Consider the following 18,712-nt stretch of genomic DNA (forward strand, 5'->3'; position numbering starts at 1 on the left):
CCTTCCCCTTGCATCCCACCGCCCCCCTTCACCTCCGCCCCTCCCCTCTGAACCCAGCGCACCGATCGGCTCATGACGGTGCATGCCCCCCAACCGGCCATGTCCCTGCCCTCCCCAAGAGAGCACATAAGCTTCAGCAGCATAGCGGACGGCCCTGCATCGTCGCAGAATGTTGCGGGGGGCTCCCACGGACACAAGCCAGGTCCGTCAACCTCGATGGCGGCCCCACAGTCGTCGGCAATGAGCGCAACCGCGTCTGCGTCATCGGCCAGCTCGGTCCGTCGTCCATCGACGACATCTGCGACCGAGGGCCGCCCGGCACACGCCTCGTCGTCTTACGCCGACCCCCACGCGGGCCCCTCGTCCCAGCCTACGTCGAACCACACGTCGTCGACCGGCCTGCACTCGTCCAACCCTCCGTCAGCGTCTGCTTCCAAGAACAACAGCTTCATCGGTGGCGTGCTGTCCCGGAGAGGGTCAACGCGTGATCGTCCAGAGCGAGCAGAGGTCTCTCCCGCTATGACGAGCTCGACTAGGACGGCTGGAGGAAGGTCGCGCGCCGACAGCTCAGACGGACGGCGATCTCCTACAGAATCGGAAGTGTAAGTGAAACCCCGCTTGTTCCCCTGTGTGTGCGGGCGTGTATGTGCTCGACGACCGTGTTGCTCGCTACCGCGAAACGCACCCGTTATTCTGCCCCAACGATACGGTATCCTTGCGGGCCTCGCACCTCGTACTACGGCCTACGGGTTCTTGCACCTCATCATGCAGACAATCCTCTTCCCTCCAATGAGTCGACATGCTGATCCCTCGTAGCATCGAAACGCAGACACTCAACATGGAACGCGACCCCGAGACGGGCCGGAAGCTCATCAATCAGTACTTGGTGAGTCGTCGTTATCTATGCTTTCCTCCAGCGTGACCCATGCTGACTGTTCTCCAAGGTTCTCGACGAGATTGGTCACGGCACGCACGGACGCGTTCGCTTGGGCCGCGACATGTCGGTTGATGCGTCTCAGGACGAGCTGGAGAACGATTTGGCCACTGGCAAAGGCCCGTTCTACGCCATTAAGATTGTCGACCGCAATGGCAAGAAGCGTTTGCCACCATTCGGAAGGCGCGGACGGGAGGGCGCAAAGCTCGTCGCGGAGAACGAGATGCGCAAAGAGATCGCCATCCTGAAGAAGCTGCACCACCCGAACGTCGTCGCCCTCAAGGAGATCATCGACGACCCAGACTCGAAGCAGGTCTACATGATTCTCGAGTACTGCCAGGGTGGCGAAGTTCGATGGAAGCAAGACAACCGTCCAACGCTTACTATCGCCGAGACGCGAAAGATCTTCCGCGACACACTGCTTGGTCTTGAATACCGTACGTGCCCTCTGAGTCGCTTTCGATGTTGCCTTCACCGCCCTTCAGGTTCCCCCAGCTGACACAATCGCAGTGCATCACCAGGGCGTTATTCACCGAGATATCAAGCCGAGCAACCTGCTGTGCTCCGGTGACGTCGTCAAGATCTCAGACTTTGGCTGCTCGCACTTCTCCGAGGCGCTGTACGCGGCCGACGGCGGAGGCTATGTCGACGACATTGAGCTCGCCAAGACCGCCGGCAGCCCGGCATTCTTCGCTCCAGAAATGTGTTACTCCGAGATCCCGGACGAGCCAACGCCAACGCCCGGCGCGACGTCTGACCAGAAGGTTCCTACTTTCACTGTCCGACCGCCGTCTACGACCCAGGAAGACGCCCCTACGGCAACAAGGGGCTCGTCGATCTACGACCCGCGGCTCTCGGTCACTCGATCGCAATCCACCGCGACGATCCCGAATCGCCAGCGACGTCCAATCACGAACGCGATCGACGTGTGGGCTTTTGGTGTCACGCTCTACTGCCTGCTCTTTGGCAAAACGCCCTTTGACGCCCAGAACGAGTACCTGCTCATGCAGGTCATTCCGACGGCCGAGTATGAGATTCCCGCCACCATGGGCAAGGAGCAGGTTCCGACGTCCGGACCAGAGTCGACGGAGGAGGTGCGCGAAGCTTTGGATCTGCTGTCGCGGCTGTTGGAGAAGGACGCCGGCCAGCGCATTACCCTAGACCAGGCTAAACGTCACCCCTTCGCCCTCCGCGGCATGAAGGACCCCCAAGGCTGGCTTAACCGCACCTCGATCCACGACCAGACTTGCGTCACGGTCACCAACGAGGAGGTCGCCGCGGCTGTCACACGAGGCAACGGCATCCGCGACAAGCTTAAGCGCGGCCTGTCCAAGCTTTCGAACCGCCTTGGTTTCCACCGCAACCGGAGCCGCAGCGTGACCGGCAGCGACAATGCCGATCAGTCAGCGGCGTCCTCTGCTTCGGAGACTCCCAACACTCGCCGCGTCGCTTCTGGAGACTCGATTCCCAGCACGGCTTCTGGACCTAGCCTTGGACGAAGGTTATCTATCCTCCACCGCAACCCATCGAACCGCGCAGCTACTAGTGCCAGTGCGCCTGGTTCGGGCGACGAGTCGTCGCGACCGGTCGGTCTCATTGCTTCGCAGCTGGGCGCATCCCAGTCTGCTGATCGCAGCCCGTCCAGCACGACGCAGCCGGTGCACAGCGAAGAGTTCCTGCGTCAGCCCTCGTCTCAGTCTGTCGACAATACGCCCAGGCAGATGAGGTCGATCCAGTCGCTCGAGAAGCTGCAATCCGCCTCCACCGCTTCCAATTATGGCCGCCGACGCTCGTTAGTCGAGCCCGAGATGATGCTCCGCTCAAGATCCGCTAGTAACGCATCTTCGTCAGCAGGATCCATACTCGGCGCCATTATGGGTCGCACGGCCCAGATCACCAAGCAGCGTTCGCTCCGCGGCACTGGTCTGTCGACGATGCGGTCTAAGAGCCAGCACGACTATGGCAGCCAGGACGACCACGATAACGTCTTTGGGTCCTCGATCGACTCGCACGCTACCGAAGGACGCAGCGAGCTGCTCCGCGGACGAAGCTTTGACGAGTCTGCGCGCCGCCAGAGCTTGGACACGTTCGAGTCGGGTTCGCCGTCATCTCGAGGCAGCCACGGCTTCCACAGCCCTGAGCGGTTATCCGGCTGGGACCAGCGGTTCCTGCAGGACCAGGGTATGCCTCTGCGTCGCGGCTCGAACCTGAGTGACCGCCCTGTCATGGAGATTGACGACGAAGACCTCGACTGGGACGTGGACGTGCCTGACTCGGACGAGGAGGACTCGTCCTCCAGTGATGGCTTACCCAAGGGACACGGTCTCTCGTCAGCACCCGCCGACTGGAACCTGTCCCACTGCCTCAGCGATCTCGACAAGCAAGCTGCGCGCCGTACGGGCCCCACTTCGCCCACTCGTGCCAGTGCTGGTGGAGCCCACTCTCCAGTGCGCACAGGCACCGCACAGTCCCTCCTTCGTCCTGGCGGCGGACTCGACATGAACCGACTCGGCCGACCTCCCAGCTCGTACTCCTACCGCCCCCGACCTTCGCCGTTAGTTAACGACACGGCTGCCGGTGTCTCCTCGGGTGAATCCAGCCCAAGCGGAAACCGCACCACGCCCAATGCTAGCTCGGCGCCGTTACTGGCGGCGAGCACGAACACGGCGCCTTCGGGAGGCATGGAGATCCTCAATGGCCAGACGACTCAGAAGGGCCAGTCTAACGGCAATGGTCACCTCTCGGCTCTCGCCGGCTCGGCAGTCGCGGCGGACTCTAACACGGTCGACGACCGCTTCGCCGACGCGGACGAAGATTGCGGGCTGGTGCTCGGGCGACGACGCAAGTCGAGCGCACTGTCGCGAGGGAATAGCGTTCGCTCGCGCGCTGGCCAGATCCACGCCGCCCAGGCTGCTCACCAGGCCGCCAACACGACCGTCGCCAGCGCTGCCTCGCGCCTCAACGCCGCCGTTAACTCTGAGAGCACGACGAGCCTGGGCAGCCTCAATACCCACTCGCTGCCAGGCAGCGTGCCTTCCCTCTCGCCTGGTTCGTCGCCCACGCGCGCCTCTGCGCTCGCAGCGCAGCAGGAAGAGCCGGCGGGCTCGATCCTCAGCGACGTCCCAGGACTCCACAGCCCGCAGGACCTGCCCGTGACGCCCAAGGCTAACAGCCCGCGGGACGAGCGAGGGCCGGTCCTGTCCGCTTCGAACAGCAAGGCATATCTGCCACGGCCGAGGATCTCGTCGGGGGATAGTATCGCGGAATAGATAGAGCACCCATTCGCTCACACTTCACACACCTGCACCTGCACCTGCACCTGGACCAGGGACACTACACAGCATACGACACGGATCTGCACCCCCGTGGCTAGTGACTATTCCTTCACGCATTTTACAACGTTGTATTAGAGTGTATGTTATACGATACAATCCATCTGCTTGCTATCTGATACGGAGGCTGGTTAACCTCATGACTAACACTAGCTGCGGATCTCGACCGAGGTGATTGCTCCCTTTGTTCCCATACGCCGGCGATGTCTGGGCATGTGCGATGTGATGGGCAAGGATAGTCAGCTGAGATATGTTGGAGCACGGGATGGGGGCTGGAGCATGCGGAGCGTGCATAGTGATGGTGCGATGTCGTACGTGAGAAGCCGGTGGCCGGTGGGGCCATATTGGACCCGGCACAGCTCATGCTTGCTATCAGTGAGCGATGACGAGCAGGCGCTCGCGGGCTTGGACGATGATTTGGTGTGCCTGAATTGATAATCGAGCCAGCCCTTGTCTGCTGCAGAGTATCCGAGGTGGACCCGGTGTCTGCTCCCTCCCTCATGATCCCTCAAACCCTTGGCTCGATTAGAGATCAGGAGATTCCCGATCCAGACGGCCAGATCGCGGCCAGCGCGGCCAGCGCGGCCAAATTCTCCCCCTACTTCTCCCACCCAAGCATCCAAAGGAGGGTGCAACAGGGTGCGGGATCAAATCAAAATTTTGCCATTGGTCTTGCCACTGCATGCCTTCCTCGCTGTGTAGCTGGGCCGCTGTCTCTGCCCACCTCTGGCATGCAGATACGGGCTGGGCTGTGCGCTGCATTAAGCCTACTTGTGGGCGGTGGCAGCGGCTGAGCGGCTGAGCGGCTGGGCGGCGTAGATCAGTCACCGCGACTGAACGCCCGACGGGGCTGACCTGAGACGCTGCGCACGCGCGCACGCGCACACTGAGACCTATCCAAGCTATGAGATCTGTGCCCAAGCTTGAACAGATTATGAATCTCGTTCTCGCCACTACTAAGGATCCGAAGCACGCTGTGACGAAATGAGTCGTAGGAGCTTGGTTGTAAGCCGATGCGCCGATGGGATATGGGATGGCGCACGCGCACATGGCGTGGATCGAGCCTCGCCAGCTTGCAAGCCAAGAGTACGAGACCTGAAGATGGGTGGGTGCCTGGACCTTGGCTGGCTGGACTGGGTGCGGGCCTGGCGGGTCTGGAGGTCTGGCGGGTGCAATATTGCCGAAAGGGGCAAGTAAGATTTGTGCAGCGACTTGGTGTTGCACCTGACCTTGGTCACCTTCGTCCCCTCCGTTGACATTCTCAGATATCGACATATCGACACCTCGCACCCTCACTTGGTCATCGAGCTACACACCATCCTTGCCGACTTCGTCACTCACTCTCCCGCTAGTCACCACCTCAACCCAGCGCATAGCATCTTCTCATCCTTCGCTTACTACCCCGCCGCCGCCGCCTCTCAGGTTATCACACACCGAGACACACACTCCACCTCCACCTGACTCAGCCCACACCCACACGACCGACGAACCGCAACCACCGGGCACCGTCATCAGCGATCCCCCCACCCGCTGATCGTCCCTGTCTACATTACCTTACCCCGCCGCCCATCGCAATCAAGTACACACACGTACACGCCTTCGCAGTTCGATTGTGCAGAGTTCGACGCCCTCTCCTTCGTCTTGCCCAGCACACTGCAACAGTATCACACTCCCGCCTCCCGCCCACGACCGATCCGAATCAGTGGCAGCTGCAATAGCAAGCGGCAAATTTCAGCACACCACCCTAACCAGCCATGCAACAGACCCCGGGCTGCCTCCCCATCCCCAACGGGGGTGTCACGAGACAACCAAGCTTCGGTGACCGGCAGTTCATGCTGAACGTGCAGGGGTGAGTACGATACGCGAGGGACTGCCGAAGATGCGGCCCGAGCTCCAGGAAGATGCACGGGAATCCCAAGGACAGCTCCGGGAGCACAGATTCCCAGGTGGGGTCCAGATATACTCCGAAGTCCTGGCATCCTGGCGCCTTCCTGGGAAGCTCCTGCTCCTCCGAACCCGTCGACAACCATGCTGACAGATCACAGGACACCCCCCGGCGGACCATCCGGCTCCCCGTCATCGAACCCGCACTCCGGCCTGCACCCTGCGTCCTACAATGCTCTGACGTTTAGCGCGCTCGCGCTCGGCGCCGCCGCTCCGGGGTCCTCCCCCTATTCCTCGTCTATGGCCATGTCCATCTCGCCGCCGCGGTGGGGACCGGGCTCGCTCACGGGCAGCCTCGGCGCGTCGGGTTTCGGCCTTAGGTCCGGGTTCGGCAGCATGGGCAGTGGACTGAGCGGGAGTGGCGGCGCGAGTGGGGCGAGCTTTGTGGGCTCCGTCGGCGGCACGCTTGGCACGTCCTTTGGGCGTCAGGCTGAGGGCCGTGAACGCGAGCTCGAGGCCAAGTACGTCAAGGACTTTACGTGCTGCGGACGACAACTGAGTGGCCTGCACGAGCTGCTTGAGCAGTAAGTATCCATTTAAATCAGCAAAGACGTCCCCCTGGTGACTGAGCTGACGGCAGCTACGAGGAGGAGCACGCTGGTCTCGCGGCCGACGTCCGCATGGCCGCCATCAATGCGGCGCAGACCAAGACGACAACGTTCGCCTCCAACATTGGCACGATGAGCTCCGACGTCCCCTCGACACCGGGCATGATGGACATGGATATGGACATGGACGAGCCGTCCGTGCTGAGCCGGCCGCCGGCGGTCGCCGCTCTGAGCCTCAACAGCTCCATTCCCGGCACGCTCCCCGGCACGCTGCCTGGCGGAATATCCTCTGCCTCGGCATCTCCCTGGAGCGCAGCCTTCCGGCCGAGTAACCTGCAGCCTCCGGCGTGCGTCCCGCCCAGCGTGCTGAGCTACCCGACGCCGCAACCGCAACCCGCCCCCGCGTCACCAGCACCCAAGCTATCGCAGGAGCAGCTGGCGGCCAAGGCGCTGAAGAAGGCGCAGAAGAAGGCGGCGCAGACGGCGACGCCGCCGAACGAGACGGAGAATGGGGACGCCACCAAAGACCAAACACCAGAGGAGAAGGGCGAGAAGCGCTTCCGGTGCCCGATCGAGGGATGCGGCAAGGTGTACAAGCAGGCCAATGGGCTCAAGTACCATCTCACCCGGAGTATCAACTCGGGTCACGGCAATGTTGCCGCTATGGGAGGATTGCTCTCCATGCTCGGCCAGGACGAGGACAAGTCATAGTCCTCCGCTGCGCCTGCTTGGTATTCCTCCGCGCTGCGCCTGCTTGGTATTCCTCCGCCCCTCTTATATCTGCTCTATAATCTCCTCTGCTCTCTTCTCGGCCCGCCACACCCGGCCCGTGACACCACCATAGATAGACCTCCTCGAGATTCCCCAGCGGACACTTGATTCAGTCCCGGCTTTATAGACACTTCTGTTCGGACACCGACAAAAACAACCCCCCTCCAAAAGGAGCAACTACCCCGCCGACTCTGTATGTCGCGGCAGCTCCATCCAAAAACAATCTCGTTTGTATCATCCCTGTTGTCTGTACTTTGATGCATTTACACTGGTCATATAACTTGGAGTGGTCACGCGAGCAAGGTCGACGGGTGGACCAAAATTGTTTCCAAAATTTCTGGAAAGACGTAAACAATCGATAGGCGGAGCGTGGTGGAAAAACCTCGGCGCAGCAGACGACAAAAAACGTCATGTGAGTGGTCCGCTGAGCTATCATCCGAGGTGTCGCCGAGCACAACTAAGACGGGCGTGGGAAGCTCTGCTTGCTCGGCGTGCTCTGCATAGAACTGAGAGATCCAGTTTAGGCCGGCCGTGATGGACAACAGAGGACAGAAGTCGGACACACATTATGTGATACAGAAAGAAACCGAATGCATGTACAGAAATATCGATCGATCAAGTCTAGTCGTCGTCCTCGTCCATTCCCTCGCCCTCTGCGTCGAGCTCCTTGCCCTCGACAAAGCCGGTGCCCTTGCTCCAGTGTGATCCGAGGTGGATCTTGAACTCCTGTAAGGTTAGCATGAGTGCGCGCAGGCGAGATAGAAAGAGAAAGAGAAGGACTCACGGCCATCTGGATAGCAAGCAGCTTCAGGATACGGCACTTCTCGGAGCTGAGCTTCTCGCCCTCCTTGCAGAGCACAGTCTCCTCGCGCAGGGACGGAACGCCCTTGACGAGGAGCGTGTCGAGGCCGAGCTGGCGAAGCTGCGGGTCCATTGAGTGGGGGAGGGGGTCGCCGCTCCCGTCCGCCGAGTACGGCGTAAGGAGGGGGCCCTTGGGGAGCGTGATGGTCTCAGTGGCAGGGTTGCCCTGGCGGGCATACTCCTTCTTGACCCAGGTGTCGAACCACTCCTTCGTGTCCTCGACGGGGTGCGACGTGAGGAACAGTCCGACGGGGCCCTTGAGCCGGCGGCCGAGCTGGCCCAGCCCCTCCTCGTACTCCGTCTCGTCGTTGATGCCGAGCGCCTTGGCCATGACGCGCGTCTTGCCGAAGAACATACGTCCAGTGCCGCGCCACTGCTGCCGGACCTCCTTCAGGCCCTCGTTCCGCATGTCGCCGACCGAGAACAGGAAGACGTGGTCGTACTCGTCGATCGCCTTTTGGATCTCGTTCACGAGCGCTGCCTTCGACGCCTTCGTCGTCCGGATCGGCGTCTTCGAGAGCGTCGTCACGCGCTGACGTTTTGACTTCGGCATGGTGTTGAGTGGTTAGGTTTGGGGGTGATGAGGGAGGTGTTGTTTGCGAGGAGTAGCTGATCTGCGCGCCCAGCCAGTCCGGACGGCATCCACCAGCCCGCCGAAATCTTCAGAAATCTGCACGGAACCAGATATCACCCCAGGTGACCTCCACCAGGCGGTGACCACCCAGGGAGCATACCGCAGGTGGCAAATTGCCCCCGCCCGCCCGCACACGTGAGGTCATCACCGCATGCACGCAGGGAAGGACTAAGGCCATCACCGTCATAGCCTGTTGATGGCCGCTGCCTTGCACCTTGCAACTTCCTCCGTACACCTCCGAGCGTGCTGTCAACAACCATCATTCACAGCAATCCAAGAATAAAGCGACGGTGACCATGTCCGCGAAAGAAGGTGCGTACTCTCCTCCCCCTTCCTTCTCATCTTCTCAGCTGTACAGCCGTTGATCACCCTAGCTGACACCAGTCCTCGCCAAGCTCGAGGGGTTCCCGCAGGACCTGTCCTCGCTCCATTTCTCGGGGGATGCGGCGGATGGCGTCGCCCTCGAGGGAAGTTTGGCACGTCTGGCAGCGGACAATCCGACCCCAGAAGCGCGCAACAGTATCGCCAGGCTGCGGCGGTGCTCACACCGACGCAGGCGACGGAGGAGATTGAACTCGCCTGGGCCGCGGACCATCCCGCAGACGACGAAGATAGGGACGCGCCAGCACGAGCGAAGGTTATCGAGCATGCGGTTAGGGGATTGCAGGAGGGAGGGTACGACCGGCGCGCGTGGCTGCGGTCTGCTGCGCTGGGACACCCGAGAGGGAGGGCGAGGGACGTTATCGTGAAATGGGGAACGGACAACTCGAGGTGAGCGCTAGCCCCGAGCACTCGCACTCCGCCGTTCTTGCTGTGCGCACGTTGTGAACTAGCTGACATCCAGGCCTTTCTCGACGTGTGCATTCCCGAGTATCAGCGCCGCTCGCTGCGTTTCGGCATCACCGAGGTGATCCAGAGCATTATCCTCTCGCAGCCATACAGTCCCGAGGCGCCGACACCCAACACGTTCATGTACCGCATGGCGGCGCACGAGTGCTTCAGTACGATCCTCAAGATGCTCCTCTTTGACACGTCGAACCAGCTCTTCCCCCTCGCGCTGTCAATGCTCGTCACGATCCTTCCCTTCTCCCTGCCGCTGTTAACAAAGCATGTCCCGACACTCATGGTCATCCTTGGACGAGCCGTGTCATGGCGCGACAGACCGTTCGTCGATGCCGGCCTGACGTCGCTGAGTGCAGTGACGCGGACACCGGAGCCGGCTCCCAACCAACACTGGGAGGTGTGCGCTGGTCGAGACAGCGAGATCCTCGCGCCGAACGCGACGGAGAAGCGTGTCGTTGAGCTCTTTCTCGTGTGCCTGTACGGCGCTTGGCCGTCGAACGTCATTGCCTTCACACGTAACCCCGAGGGATACCTGAACAGCAAGGGTGTCGAGGCGCTGTACGCCGTTCCGTGGAACGAGGTGTGGGAGGCGAACATCCTGTCGACCCGCCTTGTCCCGCTCATCAGTGACTTCCAGCTGCACCCCTCCATCATCACGTTCACTTCTGACGCAGAACTCGACGACGACTCGCGCCGCTGGGACAAGTGGGACCCATCCGAGTTCGTGTCCATGGCCCACCTCATGTCCCACGCTTCGGAACCGGATCAGATGTTTGACTTCTTCCGCGTGCCCGTGCCCGACAAGCCGTTGCCGACCGTCGAGATGAAGAGGGAGCAGTCCCTGCTCCCGGAAGAAGGGGGCGACGACATTGAGCGCCTGAAGGAGGAGAACGAGCTCCTCCGCCTCGAGGCGCTTTACGCTGAGCGGCTGCGCAAACAATTCGTCTACCGTAAGCTCTTTGATACTTGCACCAGCTGACATGAGACATTGGCCGTTTGCACCGCAACTCGCTCCGGTTTAACAGTGACGAGGCCGAGATCCACACTTTCGTGAACCGCGTCAAGGAGCAGACCAAGACGATCGCGGACCTGACTGCTGAGCTCAGTCATCAACGTGCCGAGAGCAGCCAGGCGCAGGCGAAGCACGTCAAGTGGCAGGAGCAGCTGCGTGACAAGGTGTCTTCCTTCCGCGAAGAGAGGCGTCAGTGGCAGACCGAGGGTACGGCGCTGAAGAGCGACATTGCCGAGCTCAAGAGCACGGTGCAGAAGCAGCGCGACGAGCTTGCCCAGGTCAAGAACGAGTGAGCTGTGGAAACCCCCTCGAAGCTGACCATACAGACGTTTCGCGCTCCAGAGCGAGCTGCTCGAGGCGATGCCCAAGATCAGGCACATTGAGGACTACGAGACGCGAATCAAGCAGTTGACGGACAGCCAGCTACTCTGGTGAGCTATGATGCTGGAACGAGCTGACATCAGGGACTCGGACGTGCAGAAACTGCGTGATGCCAAGGCTGCCGTCGAGACGTTCCAGTCTCGCTGCTTCGAGCTGGAGGGCATGCTGCGCGCGCGCGACCGCGTGTGCAGGGAACAAGCCGACCAGATCCGGCACCTCGAGAACCGCGTCGTCATCGCCAGCTCAACGGCAGGCACGCCGGCCAACGAGCGCGCCGAGAAGGAGAAGCCGGAGCGGCAGCCGCAGACGATGGACCGCGAGTTCTGCATGCACGTAGCGGAGAACGCGCGCCGCAAGGCCGAGAAGCTCGAGCGGGAGAACCTCGAGCTGACAGTCGAGCTGGAGCGGTTGAAGCGCATGGCCCTCCAGAGCGCTGCCGAGACGGGGACGGAGGAAGAGCCCCCCAAGGAGACAAAAGGAGGAGCGAGGCAGCTCCTCGGCGACTTGCTCTCGAGTTAGTAGTTCGAGGGAAGCATTCTGTACCATATACCTGTGTCATGTCATCATTATGTCCACATGTTGCATACACTCAAAGTCACACTCTCGTGATCTATTGGAACTCGCTCTAAACAAGAGGCTCATCACGCTTCCACGTCCATCTCCTGGCCCTTCTGCACGTGCTTCTCCTTCTCCTGTGCGCGGAGCTCATCGACCCTCTGTCGCAGCTCGCGGAGCTTCTTCCCCTGCGCCGCGCGCGTCTCGGCATGCCGTTCCCTCTCCCCCTCGATCTGGCTCTTCTCCCTCTCGATCAACTCCGCAACATCGCGCTCTTGCCGTCTGAGCGTGTCCTCCTGTTCCGGCGTGAGGATCTTGGGGAGGAAGTACAGCGCGCTGATGCCCTTGGCGCTCGCGACTGATGCACTGGGCAGAAGGTCGCCGGGGAAGAGCTGGTCGGGCTGGACAGCGTTCATGGCGTTTCGGGACGGATGCCGGGGTGCGGAAGAGGCGCCGAGACCGGCGCGAGAGAGGGGAGGCGAAGGCGTCGTGGAAAGGTATCCCTTGGCGGAGTCGAGGAGCTGGTGCCGCGCCTCGGCGGCGAGCTGGCGGTCGAGGAATGTATCGGCCGCCAGGGCGCTTTGGACGGCGCGCAGCTCGCGCTCAGCCGCTAGCAGGGCCGAGGACTGGATCGCATCCGTCTGCAGACGCGCTGCTATCCGTGATTGCGTCGCGGCACGGCGCTGGGCCTGGGGATGTCAGCTTGCCGCTTTACTTCTAGGGCAGCTGGCTGCACCACAGCAGCTCGAAGTGCAAATGGCCCGCTGCACTCGCTTTGCTTTTTACTCACCGCCTCGCTCTTCTTCGTCTTGCCCTCGTCGTCCTGGAACTTGCGCAGCGTGCCGAGGATATTCCCAAACATGCGCGCCGAGCGCTTGCCGTCGTCTATCCGCCGGCGCTTCTCCGGCTTCGGCTTCTCCTCCGCTTCTCCCTCCTCCTTTTCCTCCTGCTTCGTCTCGTCCTTCGAGTCGCCTTTCGACTCGTCCTTCATCTCGGCGTCGCCGCCGTCGAGCTCTTTCCGCTTCTTCGTGTCGGATCCGGCGTCGGGTTGCGATGGTGGCGGGGAAGCGGCGGCAGGCTTCATGTCGGCGTCTCCGGCGTTCGTGGGTGCGGGTGTCTCGCCCTCTTCACGTCTCGGGGAGGACATCGTGGTAGGTGAGTGATGGAGGATGTGGTAAGCTTGTAAGAGGGAGGAAGACCGAAATGTTGGGCGTGGTCGGCCTCCACTCTGGTGTCCAGTTCAAAGAGGGGAGATTTTGATTCCGCCGCGCGTTCATGACGCCGTAACCGGAGAAGACACTTTGTATGTGCGACTGTTCCCCCTCTTCAGCGTGCTCGTAACACGCCGGCGCGCACTCGCACCCCTGCTCTCCCATCTGTCGGTTGCTGAGCAATGTAACGATCAAGCTAGGAGGTGAAGACTGCGGAGCAGCCACCGAGGCTGAGTGGACTCGTGAGGAGATGGCGACAATGGTAGACTGGACCACGAAGTATCACCACACTAACCATGCCCACATGTCCACTCATCTCAGCTCACTTCCTCATGAACGTCCCACACTCATGGTTTTTATCAGTGGGAGAGCACCCACATGACGTTGTATCTGCCATCCTGGACGAACCGCCTTGCCCAGCACCGGGCCGGTCTCTGCGCTTGGGCATATCGAATGGGCCATCTGCCCTTTCATCTTGAGCCTGTGAGGCGGGGCGAGCTTGCTGTGGCGGCACAGCGTGCGAGCAAGCGATGACTTGTCGCCATAGCTGGATAGGCGACGTGGGGCGACTTAGGACAGGACGGGGTTTGTTCTGGCCGCGATCGACGAGCTGCCAGTATCTGCGATGGTGTCCGACAGATCAACTGACAGGATAGGAAGCAAGCTGCCACCGAATGCCAGTGCTTCCGGGATCGCCTGCTGGAAACTACAGACGCATGGGTGGAACGAACCGAGATTTTGGTGACGCAGGCCTGTCAAGAGGTACGTCTACTGTTGCGAGATTCCTGCGCTGATTCCAGGCCCAGTCCTGCCAGCCAGATCACGCTCGCCACCTGCTGCCCTCTCCTGCTGAAACGCCATCTACAGTACGACTCGCCCTGATCGTCTCATGTCGTCGGTCGATCAATGGCTACCGTTGGTGGAGAGGTGGAGCGCCAGAACTTCCCCACTCGGCGTTGGGCCGATACGCTACTGAGAACCCGTTTGACCCCGGGCGCTGAAGGCTCGAAAGCCAAATATACGGGGATTGCACGGGGGCCACCCTCACGACCGTGAAAGTCTCGCGGGATGGCGCGGCAGCCTTGCTCTACGTTATTGAAACTCCGCTGCAAGGACAGTTGCGCGGACGATACGTCCTCGGAGGCGCTGCCGCTCTCGGTTAGTCGCTGTCCCGCAGCTGCAGTTTCCGAGGTTGCCCTCCCTCAGAGAAGAGGCGTCACTTACGATTTTGAGTGTTCGTTTCCCATCTCTCCCAGTGGACTATGCACTCTGCCTATCGGCGTATCGCTGTCCTGCGCGCACGTAGCGGAGTTGTAAGCGTCCCATGATCTTGAGACCTTCTCCCACGCGACACAGTGTCCCGATAACCCAAGTCCGTCCGCCACCGCCGCCAGCGGGCTTCTGCGCGGCGCCGCGAGAGTTCTACAGAACGAATCTTGGGATGATAGCTCAGTTGGGAGAGCGCGAGAGTGAAGATACTCAATTCTTGAGGTCGGGCGTTCGATCCGCCCTCGTCCCATTGCTGTTCCTCTTCGGAGACGACGACGGAGCACGACTTTTTTGGAAGCTCACCGGCGAGCGAATAGGGGTGGCGGTGGCGGGGTCAGCAGGTTGAAAATCAACGGACGCCCAATAGGAGTGGATACTTCGTTCGAGCCTCGCAAATGTGCTGCTAGCGAATCTGATAGTTCGTGTTTGTGCATGAGTGTGCGCCGCACCCGCTCTCTGTAGCTCGGCACCACTGACGACCATTCGTGAATGCGCATCGGCATTGCTGTTGTGACAGGTTCGTACGGCGGTTGCGGAGGTTGCCGCCAACCAGGTACGAGAGTACCTTCCTACATGAAGGTGTCAGTCCGCGAATTCGTGCCCTCCGCGTTCGATGCGCCACACACTGGAAGACTCTGCAGTGGGACTTTCGCTGACGATCTCGATGATCTTCAGCCTCGCTGCACGGCCGGGCGGGAATGGGACGAAGCCACAGACGAGAAAAAGGAAGCCTCGTATGGGGCTCGAACCCATGACTGTGTGATCAATCGGCTTTACTGCGTAAGAGTCACACTATCTACCGACTGATATAACGAGGCTTGCGGGGAAAATTCTGGGCCGCCTATGAGGAGACTGCGAGCCAGATCGATCGCAGCCGACTGCAACAGCCTCCTACAGCGCAGAGGCTGCTTGTATCATGAGGGGAGCTTGTAGTATCCAGTCGCGGCCACTGAGAGGAGACATTGCGTCTGTAGCAGGGTAGCAATGTAGGAGCAAAGATCAACAGATCAGTTCGGGCGGGTGTACCGCCCATCTGGCACCTACTCCTTGGCCTCATTACCCTCGGCGCCTTGTCGGCGGCTTCCCTCATGATCGACTGATTGCCCTCCTCGGACCGCCCACTGATCCGTTGTGGACAGGGATCAGCCAAAAAGGTCCTTGAACAAGGGCCCTCTGTATCGAAGGAGGACAGGACTATGCCCCTCGTCATTCTCGTCCTGTAAGCGCATGTGGCGGAACAGCAATATCCACCAAAGTTTAGCTCGCCATAACCGAGGCAATGCCATTACCTACCCATAGCCAGGACTCCGGGCCCAGGAACGTTAATCTCGGTTCGAAGCGCTAAGAAAGCTTACTTCGGCGATTTTTCCTTGTTCTCGCAGATGGCAGCGACGCGCCCCGACTCTCAGTCGTTGATTCTCGCCGGTCGAGTTTCCAAGGCGCAGCCCCCGAACAATCAGAGCAAGATAGTACCGAGGTTGGCTAATGCTATGCACAGGCTCTCGGCGATCTGGCTTGAATAAGTTTCGGGTCAGAGAGAGGGGGGGAGAGACCCAGCTTCGAGTCGCGTCACAAGATCTGCTGGCGCTAACCAAAGGAGCACCGAGAGCCTCCATCGTGCAGGGGAGCGACGTCGGGTTTGGTTTAGTCAAGCGCTGTGGTTGCCGGCATACAGGCAGGCCTAGAGATCTCGGGCGCGTTACTCCGAGACCTCGTCCCTTGGATTGCACCGCCTCTCGGACATGCGCTTCGCCCGACACCGATTTCCGTCATGACCGAAGATCTTGAGCCCGATGCGGTAGTCGCGACCCGACAAAGGCATCGGGAGCCAATTACAAACGCGCTCACGACGCAGACTTTGGTATGCATGAATGGAGGCCGAAGGAATTCTGTTCGGCATCAGCTTCAGAAGATGTTACGTCAAATACCTCGTTACGAGGTTGACCTTCCGTTTATCGCCAGTAGTGCGAACCTTCTTGTCACTCACACTTCCATAAATCCTACTCCACCACCAGTAGTTGTTGAGAGTTGTGCAGTCGAAATAAAAGTCGTCGAAGTGGATTCGCATTTCCCTATAGCATTGAGGCTCGCTCCCGTGGCAATAGCTGCGTATGTGAAACGTCAGGCGTTAGCATGAGTTCAAAGATGTCTCGAACAGGAACTTGAGGCTCCAGCTCGCAAAGTACTTGAATTTACTCCAAGTCATCCTCCGTCGAGTATGGAGCATGCTCAAAGGCGCAAGGAGCTGGCGGATCTATCCAGATCCCGCCAACGCGTTCGCGATTTTGCATGCTGCTTTGCTGAGCCGGAGACGACCCGTTTGGACAGGCATGGAGAGTGACCGACAGAGGACGTCGCATGAAGAATCTCAGTCCACAACAGACAGCTGCACATTTCTGAATGAGCCCGGAACTGGCTTGTGTTTCCGGGTCTCTCGTCGGCAAATCCTCCGCACACTGGAGAATCGGCAGAGCCGCGACGTCTGGCCGAGAGGGCGAGTAACGGCACGCCAACCTCGATTGCTACTCAGATTAAGTGTTGAGACTGCGTACTCCAATTCCCAACTCTCTCCTGGAACCTATCCGTGCGCTTTAAGGCTTGCGGATGCCCACTCCGTGTCCCACCATGTCACGCTGACATCGGTAGCGCACCGCTGTTTCGTTTCTCCAGACTGGTCGCAGCGGCTTGGCCGCGGATAGAAGTTGCGACGTCATAGACCGCTCCCGAGGCCAACGTGGTCTCGTCTGAGAACGGCGCAACGTTGCATATCGAAGAGACGCGGCAACTTGATGTGATTCTGTTGAGAAATCGGGCCTATGGGGGATCTGAGTCCACGTCTACACGCGGCCAGCGGGATGTTTAGCGTTTAATATACGTGCCATCGATGGCCGCGGTGAAACATCGCTCACCCGCCAAGCACGCCAACCAACAGGCGCTTGTCCGAGATCGAAATTGCGTACGCCTGCGGAAGCGAACAAGACAAGTCACCTGCGAGGTAATTCACGGTCGCCCGTAATGGTCGCCCGTAATGGTCGCCCGTAATGGTCACCCTCGGCCAAGGCACATGTGACTCACCCCCTACTTTCGCATGTTCTACGGCAAAGACACCCTTCGAAGGCTCCCAGGAGTACGACTTGAGCCAGTCACAGCCCCGCAGTGGCTCGGTGGCTCCAGGTTAAACATCCGAGAAGGTCGGTCGTTCCTTGGCGGCACACTGAGACAAGCGTCGTAAGCTCCACCGGCCAATGATCAGAGCGATGTGGCAGCACGGTTTTACCGCTCCCGGTGGCAATACGCGCAGATGACGCACTTGCGTTGCTGAACGCTGTGGACGACCAAGAGCGCGGCAGCGTGGGAAACCGTCTCGAATGATGAGCCTCGCGCAACACGATGCGTGAGAAAAAAATTGAGCACTTTCCGGGTCAAAATCCCTACTGCTGCCAACCAGTAGCACCTGTTGAGGTTGCACCAAGAGATGTCGTGACCACAACCGTATACACGCGGACCTATGGGTCCACAATAATGCCCAGCAATTGCATCATTGTCCCTTTTTGTAACCGTGGTGGAGCTCATGGCGTACATGGGCCTCCTTTAGTCGTCGATGCAGGCGGTTGAGCCACCCGTAAGGCCCTGGCTCATGCGTGTCCTCGGGGTCTCTAATACGGTCAGGAAACTCGTGGGGCGTCCACGACTGCAAGGTGAATTACTGCGAAGTTGTTCCCGTGGACGTTCGTGGCGGGCTGGCTGGATATTTTATTATTTCCACTGGGTAAAATGATCCGAGGTACCCACTAAGTGTGAAGCTCGTCGCTTCTTGGTGACTATTGGGGGAGGAGCTGGCTCACTTGTGGCAATATGAGACCGATGGGATATGTTTAGCGGCAGAGAGCCTTCCGCTGTCGAAGCGCGATGGCGAAGGGGCCTCCATCGATGGTGCAGGTCCAACCAGCACACAGTGACTGTCACGTAGCCTCGCTCCCACGATGCATGTCGGGATGCCTATCCTCGAAAGATGGATCGGGGTGGCACATGGTGGTGGTGCGGATGAAGCCATGTCAGAGGGGCACTCATTGGGAATGCCACTTCAAGTGTTCTCGTCGGTAACTGCCTCAAAATCGAGCTGGGCGGAAGATAAGGGGCTCGAACTTAATACCCCATCATGGACAAGTAGAGTTGATTCCCGCGTTGTTCCTGGCAAATTAGCGCACATGTCCCTGCCCTTGCAGGGAGCTTGTTGCCGACAAACGTCACTCGACTCCGAGAGGCGGGGGTCGACGAGCCTTCAAGTCGCTGGGGCCCGCAGAGAAGGGGTCGGCTCATGGAGCAAGCAATGCACCGATCAGTGCCGAGGACAATCTCCCCGCGCGATGTTCTCACCCCCAAAACCGTATCCGTCTGCGCCGTGCACCAACGCTAG

The 18,712-nt window shown here is 60.1% G+C and overlaps 5 protein-coding genes and 2 non-coding genes across 7 annotated transcripts; 4 read left to right on the top strand and 3 right to left on the bottom strand.

Annotated features, from left to right (window-relative positions):
• Positions 1 to 99: 99 nt before the first annotated feature.
• A1Q1_08135 (Ser/Thr protein kinase) lies at positions 100 to 4,203 on the top strand (the record flags this gene model as incomplete). Its single annotated transcript, XM_014326282.1, has 4 exons — positions 100 to 602; positions 817 to 886; positions 945 to 1,371; positions 1,445 to 4,203. 4 exons carry the CDS (start codon positions 100 to 102, stop codon positions 4,201 to 4,203), a joined length of 3,759 nt encoding a protein of 1,252 aa, XP_014181757.1.
• Positions 4,204 to 6,020: 1,817 nt separating this feature from the next.
• A1Q1_08136 (uncharacterized protein) lies at positions 6,021 to 7,469 on the top strand (the record flags this gene model as incomplete). Its single annotated transcript, XM_014326283.1, has 3 exons — positions 6,021 to 6,115; positions 6,186 to 6,734; positions 6,791 to 7,469. 3 exons carry the CDS (start codon positions 6,021 to 6,023, stop codon positions 7,467 to 7,469), a joined length of 1,323 nt encoding a protein of 440 aa, XP_014181758.1.
• A 681-nt stretch (positions 7,470 to 8,150) lies between these two features.
• On the bottom strand, positions 8,151 to 8,943 carry A1Q1_08137 (ribosomal protein; the record flags this gene model as incomplete). Its single annotated transcript, XM_014326284.1, has 2 exons — positions 8,151 to 8,255; positions 8,314 to 8,943. The coding sequence occupies 2 exons, from the start codon at positions 8,941 to 8,943 to the stop codon at positions 8,151 to 8,153; spliced, it is 735 nt and encodes a 244-aa protein (XP_014181759.1).
• A 377-nt stretch (positions 8,944 to 9,320) lies between these two features.
• Positions 9,321 to 11,779, top strand: A1Q1_08138 (uncharacterized protein; the record flags this gene model as incomplete). The annotated part of the gene is made up of 6 exons (XM_014326285.1): positions 9,321 to 9,336; positions 9,399 to 9,795; positions 9,967 to 10,817; positions 10,893 to 10,917; positions 10,974 to 11,168; positions 11,344 to 11,779. The coding sequence occupies 6 exons, from the start codon at positions 9,321 to 9,323 to the stop codon at positions 11,777 to 11,779; spliced, it is 1,920 nt and encodes a 639-aa protein (XP_014181760.1).
• Positions 11,780 to 11,901: 122 nt separating this feature from the next.
• A1Q1_08139 (uncharacterized protein) lies at positions 11,902 to 12,962 on the bottom strand (the record flags this gene model as incomplete). Its single annotated transcript, XM_014326286.1, has 2 exons — positions 11,902 to 12,504; positions 12,606 to 12,962. 2 exons carry the CDS (start codon positions 12,960 to 12,962, stop codon positions 11,902 to 11,904), a joined length of 960 nt encoding a protein of 319 aa, XP_014181761.1.
• Positions 12,963 to 14,464: 1,502 nt separating this feature from the next.
• On the top strand, positions 14,465 to 14,545 carry A1Q1_t213. Its single transcript has one exon. It is a non-coding gene; the product is annotated as a tRNA-Phe (tRNA).
• Positions 14,546 to 15,023: 478 nt separating this feature from the next.
• Positions 15,024 to 15,113, bottom strand: A1Q1_t225. The gene has a single exon. It is a non-coding gene; the product is annotated as a tRNA-Lys (tRNA).
• Positions 15,114 to 18,712: the final 3,599 nt, after the last annotated feature.

Source organism: Trichosporon asahii (genome assembly GCF_000293215.1).
Source record: "Trichosporon asahii var. asahii CBS 2479 unplaced genomic scaffold scaffold00018, whole genome shotgun sequence".
Taxonomy (NCBI): Eukaryota; Fungi; Basidiomycota; class Tremellomycetes; order Trichosporonales; family Trichosporonaceae; genus Trichosporon; species Trichosporon asahii.